The sequence below is a fragment of the Zingiber officinale genome, chromosome 1A (genome assembly GCF_018446385.1).
Source record: "Zingiber officinale cultivar Zhangliang chromosome 1A, Zo_v1.1, whole genome shotgun sequence".
In the NCBI taxonomy this organism is placed as follows: Eukaryota; Viridiplantae; Streptophyta; class Magnoliopsida; order Zingiberales; family Zingiberaceae; genus Zingiber; species Zingiber officinale.
Genome location: NC_055987.1, coordinates 147,942,362 through 147,949,038, shown reverse-complemented (window position 1 = coordinate 147,949,038; position 6,677 = coordinate 147,942,362). Strand labels below are relative to the sequence as shown.

At 44.9% G+C, this 6,677-nt stretch overlaps 1 protein-coding gene across 1 annotated transcript; it reads left to right on the top strand.

Annotated features, from left to right (window-relative positions):
* The first annotated feature begins 3,341 nt into the window (after positions 1-3,341).
* Positions 3,342-6,395, top strand: LOC122037912 (VAN3-binding protein-like). The gene is made up of 7 exons (XM_042597387.1): positions 3,342-3,697; positions 4,013-4,126; positions 4,868-5,261; positions 5,337-5,585; positions 5,668-5,717; positions 5,799-5,856; positions 5,930-6,395. The coding sequence occupies exons 1-7, from the start codon at positions 3,419-3,421 to the stop codon at positions 6,136-6,138; spliced, it is 1,353 nt and encodes a 450-aa protein (XP_042453321.1). The 5' UTR covers positions 3,342-3,418; the 3' UTR covers positions 6,139-6,395.
* The last annotated feature ends 282 nt before the right edge of the window (positions 6,396-6,677 follow it).

The following is a 6,677-nucleotide window of genomic DNA, read 5'->3' as shown; positions in this document are numbered from 1 at the left end:
TAGTAATATGTTTTTGTTGTAATAAAGGCCATTCTTTTCTCGTTATTTTTAGGATCGGATCAAATCGGTCTTCAACACTCTGAAAAGGTAAAAGAGTGAAAGAGAGTAAAGCGCAACCGAGACTCAGAACCTGGCCACTTTTGATCTTGATGGGATCTCGCCATGATCATTGTTCCAGTCGCAGCTTCCGATGCCGCATTGGTTTGCCCTTTTTCTTTTCTTCTTTTATTAGATTCTGTCTTCTCCACAACTTTAGCATGGATTTGAATCACTATTAATCGTCTTTTCTGTGCATATGATGATTGCTTCGTATAAATTCCATCTTATTTGTTCTGCTTTTGTGCTGTTATCATACAAGTACAGGTCTGCTTCGACTTGGGGGTGCTAGTCGCTCTTCAAGCTTACATCGTTATATTTCTCATCCAGGACATAAAGTTTTTAAGCTCTCCACGAATAATCTTATAGTATAGGGGCACTAATCCCGAAGTTCTACTATTATAAATTTGAGATATTCTTTTATACACTATTTGAAGCCTCTAGTATGTGGGGATTCATTGAACTATAGTATTCAATATACAATAGTTTTATATAATCATATAACACATTAATTCTTCTAGCAGTAAGCAGGTTGGGTTAAAAAGCAGCTGAAAACACTCTCAATTAAACTGGATCGAGCTGTTATTGACTTTAGGTTTCAATCTCAAGTTGATAATAATCAAAAACTCTTATGGATTAAGCCTGGAGGCTCAATTATTCCCTTTAAATACACGTGCTCAAGTTTTTGCTTCCAAGGAGTTTGGGAATATAACTTGCTGTCATGGAGGATTTATTTTAATTTACACTTTATTTTAGCATATGATAACACTGTATTGAAATGCTTTTGTCATCCTAAAAGGATCACCTGACTGGGATCTCCATTTTTTTTTTCAAGCTCTTGTTCATCCATCCATAGGTAAGAGTTTTACAACTATTCATCAGATAGTCAGGATTTATCTTGATCATTCTTTTCAACGATTACTCGTTCAAGCATCCCTTGTGCTGCGAGCGAAATACCTTGGCATCATTAAAGAATTGACCACGATTTGATGGCTCCAGCCAACAGATAAGACAGTCCCGATCCTGTTGCAACATTCTGTGTTTTGTACACAAGTGGAGCCTGTGATTCTTTTTTTTGCTCGGCATATATTTTAGAAGTCAAACAGGACCTACCTATACCAGGTCCATCATGATCACCAGATACTTTTGTCTCCGCAATCTCTTTTGACCAATCACCCACTGTCTAAACATATAAGAGATCTCTGCTTTAAGGCCCCATTTACTCCTGGAAAATCCCCTGTGGTGAGGAGTTTTAATTTATAGTTCTTTATTTACACTGACGAAAATCAGTACACACACTCTAGTAGCAGAGACTGAACGTGTGCTTTGGATAATCGTCTTCCTCTGCTCCGCGTGGCACGATGGAAGTGACATTGACATGCAGTGAGGACAAGAGGGGCAAGGATTGGAGTAAACAATGGCTAAGGATGTAAGAGAGAGTTCCCTTTGATGGTTATTATCTAGATAGGCTGTTATTTATTAATACACAGTTTGATAAATGTATTGCCAGTGGGACTCCAGAGATCTCGACGGAGATACTACTAGTTTTTTTTATGTCAACATCGAAACTACCGATACTGATACTTTATTGGCCCTACTGTTGCTATTTGATTCTGTTTCACGAATCAGAACAATAATATATTCTGGACATTTTTCTGGAGCAGCAAGGAATGATGGCCACCTGACACCCGTGGCTTGCAAGTGAAAATACCGGGTTGGAGACATGAGGATCAGCAAATCATGACCGGGGCGGTACACATACGAGCCGAGGTAAGAAAAAGCCTGACCTTCTGACTCCGAACTGTTTCCATACTGAATTGCTGTGGCTCGTCGCCATCATCCAGTGCCCTCTCGAATTTCAATGGATTCCCTCCTTTCCTAGAAAAGGGAGGTGTCATCAAGAGATTTTTCAAAGAAAAGCAAAAAAAACTCACACACGATGAAATGTCCGAATGTGCCTGGAGCACAATGAGTGCTCCCACACGATGTTTGATCGGCAGCAAGGTGAGCGGCGGATGACAAACGCACGACCAGCGGAGGCCTGCAAGGATGCATGGCGCCACACATTGAGCTTGCAATAGCTGACGATGACAGTGACCGGAGGAACCTCACGGAGGAAGAACAAGGATAAAAATAATATCACTACACACAGGAGACGGAAAAAAAGCTTTCCATCTGATCTTAGATGAATTCGTAAGGCGAGATATGAACATTGAAAATTTATCGGTAGTGAATCTTACTTAGAAAAAATATTTCAATAATCTTACTTAGATCGATGTCACATCCCAGCACGTGAACCTGCAACATGTGGCAAATAGTGATTCGTTCATCCTAGCGTCCCCGTCAACCCGTTCCTAGACCAATATGGAGGAGGTAAATCACAAATGACCAAGATATGTAGGAGATTATGCTTTGTTACGCCGAGTTTCGACTCCAAGATCTCATGTGACAACACCCCATGTCTTAACCATCGCACCGCCCCGAGGGGACATGTGAACCTACAACATAATACCACATGAGGTCGCGGAGTCGAAACTAAGGGTAGTCGGGGTATAAATCTCCGGTCCCTGTGTAACTCACCCCATCTGTCACATGCTCACTTGGGATATTATGATTTACCTCCCTCGTGATAATCTTGGATCGAGTGCGACGGAAGCACTTGGGACGAATGATTTTACCTTTTGCCACGTGATACATGACTCCGGTGGAGAATTGAGCAACATAAATCATCCTAAAAACCTGATTTTCACTGTGTGCACGCACCAATTTGACACAATTGTTGAGACAGATGAGCTGGACCCGTTTTGTGATAGCCGATGGCATTCTTCGAACGTGATCCTTGTCTTGCAAAGTCCCTCAGCCCCATGTAGTGCATTCTGTGTTTGTCTTGAGTGGACCAATTCTAGTCAATTTTAATGCTGCGGTTGAGGCATCGGAATGCTAATCAGTGCTAAAGAATCAATTCATAGGGCAATCAAAGCAACTGAGTGTGCTGTGGTGGGTTTCTTCCCCTTCATTCTCTCTTCAATTATCACACTCTAGTCATTCCTTCTGCACTATATCTTTATTTAATAGACGATTTAATATTCTTCTAATAATTACATAATTTCTAGCCTCCATCATGACATTTTACACATTTTCATTAGATATTATTATTATTACATTTCTTTAGAACCTAAATAAAAATTAAAACACTTGTTCTTTTTTTGTTTTTTCTATAAAACCGCTCCTCCGAAAGACTGGATCTTTGAAAACAGGCTACGCTCCTGCAACTGCCTGATCGACGGCACTGGCAGCTCCTCCTCTCGCCCTCACTGCCGCCATGGAAGAAGCTGGCGATCCCAGGCTGCCGGAGCTTCCTATGGAGTTCCTGTCCTGCTCGTGGAGCGCCTCCTCGCTTGAGGTCCCCAAGGCCCTTGGGCCAGCTCCCCCGGCGCCGGCTCCCCTCCTGCCGACCCTCACGATCCCCGAGGACGCTGCAGGGGAGGTGGACGATGGTGGCGCTCCTGGGGCGGCCGTCACAGGGAACCCTTTCTCCTTCGCTTCCTTCGCTTCCTCCGCCACCTCGCAGCTCGTCATGGAGCGGATCATGTCGCAGTCGGTGAGTTTCCCCGTCTTTTCGTCCAATGTCGCCGAACTCGGTCCGTACTCCTTTTTTTCCGTTTGGTTTGTCGCTTGCTTTCCGGGATTCGGATGTTTTGAGTCGCAGCTCATTGCCTGTCAATCAAATTGGAATTGTTTTCAAAACATTTCTTCGACTTTTCATCTAATTTCTTGATTGTCGATATGTATATTTTTTTTAAAATTCTTAATGTCTCATTCTCGAGCACGAAAGAGTGGATTTGTTCCACCTCTTGGCTAAAGTCCAAGCTTTGATTCTGCTCTTATATCTCCTGTATTTTTGTTTCCATGGCAGGAAGTGTCGCCTCTCACGTCAGGTCGACTATCCCACAGCAGCGGGCCTCTGAACGGCGGTGGATCGCTTTCGGATAGCCCTCCCGTCTCCCCCTCCGACATGGACGACGTCAAGGTCATCCCTCATTCTCTCTCCCCCCCTTTCTTCAGAAATTGTTGACTTAGTTATAACTCTTTCACTGCGACTGCCATCACTCCGGTTCATGTTTTCAAGTAGAAATCAATGATTTCCTCGGAAACTGCAGAGATAGTAAGTCTAATGACCGGTTGCCCAATCTGTGGTCTCTGCCCCGGCGTCGAGAGAAAAATGCGAGAGGAAAGAGGTTCTCGTCCCTGCCAATACGGTCACTGACACATCCAACTCCATGCGTAAACATTAACCGCGACTGACACGAGTTGCACACAATTTGCGTGGTGCCATTCTTAATTGCACACAATTAGCAAGTTGATTGGTTGATCAGGGGTTATTTGAGTTAAAAGTAGATTAGGGAACATAAACTTGGAGTGTTTGCCTGCTTGTTCTACTGCTTTAAGTTGTTAACTCCTTTTGTCTTGCTCTCTGCTGAGCCTGTGCTGGAGTTTTGTTGGAGATCAGGGAAGGTTAGGCTCCTCTCTGCAGAGTTTGTCTGCTCTTTGTTCTGGTTAAAGCTGCTCCACTCAGGAAAAGACTAAAACGAACAGCTTCGCAGGGTTTGCCTACTGTCATCCATGATTACCACTGTGCAGATTACATTCTTATCGTCGTTGCCAAAGCGCCATCACCTAACACTTCAATTATACTTTGTTGTTTGTGTGCTAGCACATTTCGTGTGATCTAAAGATTCTTGGAATAATAATTTTGGATGGATCCTTGCAGTATGGCGCTACCGGCAACGCACTCAAGCCCCAACCTTACAGAGGCACAAGCAAGACAGTGGGGAGGTGGCTGAAGGACAGGAAGGAGAAGAAAAAAGAGGAAACCCGAGCCCACAGTGCGCAACTCCACGCTGCAATTTCGGTGGCCGGGGTGGCCGCGGCCGTCGCTGCAATTGCCGCTGCCACCGCCGCATCCTCTGGTTCCAGCAAGGACGACCGCGCCGCTAGAACTGACATGGCGGTGGCCTCCGCGGCTACACTCGTCGCCGCCCAGTGCGTCGAGGCCGCCGAGAGCATGGGGGCAGAGCGCGAGCAACTGGCGTCCGTGGTGAGCTCCGCCGTCAATGTCAGGACTCCAGGCGATGTAGTCACTCTCACGGCCGCCGCTGCGACTGGTGAAGTTTCCTAAGACTTACCGCGCCTTGAAAAAAAAATCACATTTTTCAATGGAGGATCTTGCTCTTCTGCAGCGTTGAGAGGCGCAGCTACGCTGAAGGCGAGAGCGCTGAAGGAGGTCTGGAACATTGCGGCCGTGATACCAGTCGAGAAGAGCGGGGTTGCTAACCACCACAACCATCGCCACCGCAAGCAAGAGAAGGAAGTAGACAGCAACAACAGCAGCTTTAGCGATGAGATCGTCCTCGAGGAGAACTTCTTGGGCCTCTGTAGCCAAGAGCTCCTTGCGCGAGGGACTGAGCTCCTCAAACGGACACGGAAAGGTCAGCTTTCGTCACTTATCTGCCATTGTAGCTTTCATTTCCAACACTGCATGTCTAATCTGCGAGTTTTGTCAAATTGCAGGCGCACTTCATTGGAAGATCGTCTCAGTTTACATCAACAAAATGGGTCAAGTAATTCGATCATTGTTAGCCGGTAGTAGTTCATAATCCAACCAATTCCTTGTTGGTTAATCTCGTTCGTACGTGCTGCAGGTTATGCTTAAGACGAAGAGCAGGCATGTCGCAGCGACTATCACCAAGAAGAAGAAGAGTGAGCACCACATACAGTTCTAGTTATACATCTTCCTCTGTTCGGTTCACATTGAACTGTTTTTGGCCTGCAGATGTTATCGTGGATGTGTGCAAGGACATCGAAGGCTGGCCCGGCCGGCACTTGCTCGAGGGCGGTGAACTCCGCCGCTACTTCGGGCTGCGGACGGCTGAGCAACGGGTCATAGAATTTGAATGCCGGAGCTTGAGGGAGCACGAGATGTGGACTCGGGGTGTGTCTCGCTTGCTCAACATCGCCAATGAGAAGAAGCAACTCTCATGAACATGAATGATGAACTCAAATAGCTACCTGTAGATTCCTACCAGCTGGGAATTAAGATTGTATAATTATCCAAGCTAAGTGGTCGTTGGTGTTGCCCATTTGATTCTTCTTGTCTGTTGTTTGTGAGATTATTATAGCTTCTGCTGCTACAATCTACTAAGTAGTGGATGAAGTCAACTGTGGTCTGCCATTATTGTAGTGTCATTTGTGAGAAGGAGCTTTTGACCGACACTAAAGAAGCAAAGAATCCCACGTAATTCCTTTGTTTCTTTAGATTTGAAGCTGCTTCGAAGTCACAAAGAGAACGTGACACAGGTGAAAAAAGTTAGAAACCTTCGATAGCTTGCAGTGCAGTGCATTTGATGAAAAGCGTATCCAATGAGTTTTTCTTTGTAATTCTTTTAAAGGGAATTCCATGTGTAAAATCCCTTTAAAACCGAAAGTTATTAGATCGCTATCCAAATGACCTGAAAGTAAATATTTAAACTACCCTTAAAAATGGTATTACTCTTTTGACTTATTTCATATTAGTTGATATT

What these genes read in the sequence shown, in the direction of transcription:
- LOC122037912 (XM_042597387.1), top strand. Translation starts at nt 3,419, where the DNA reads ATGGAAGAAGCTGGCGATCCCAGGCTGCCGGAGCTTCCTATGGAGTTC. An exon ending in CCTCAAACGGACACGGAAAG is followed by an intron (nt 5,586 to 5,667) that starts GTCAGCTTTCGT and finishes GTCAAATTGCAG; the next exon opens with GCGCACTTCATTGGAAGATC. An exon ending in ACATCAACAAAATGGGTCAA is followed by an intron (nt 5,718 to 5,798) that starts GTAATTCGATCA and finishes TACGTGCTGCAG; the next exon opens with GTTATGCTTAAGACGAAGAG.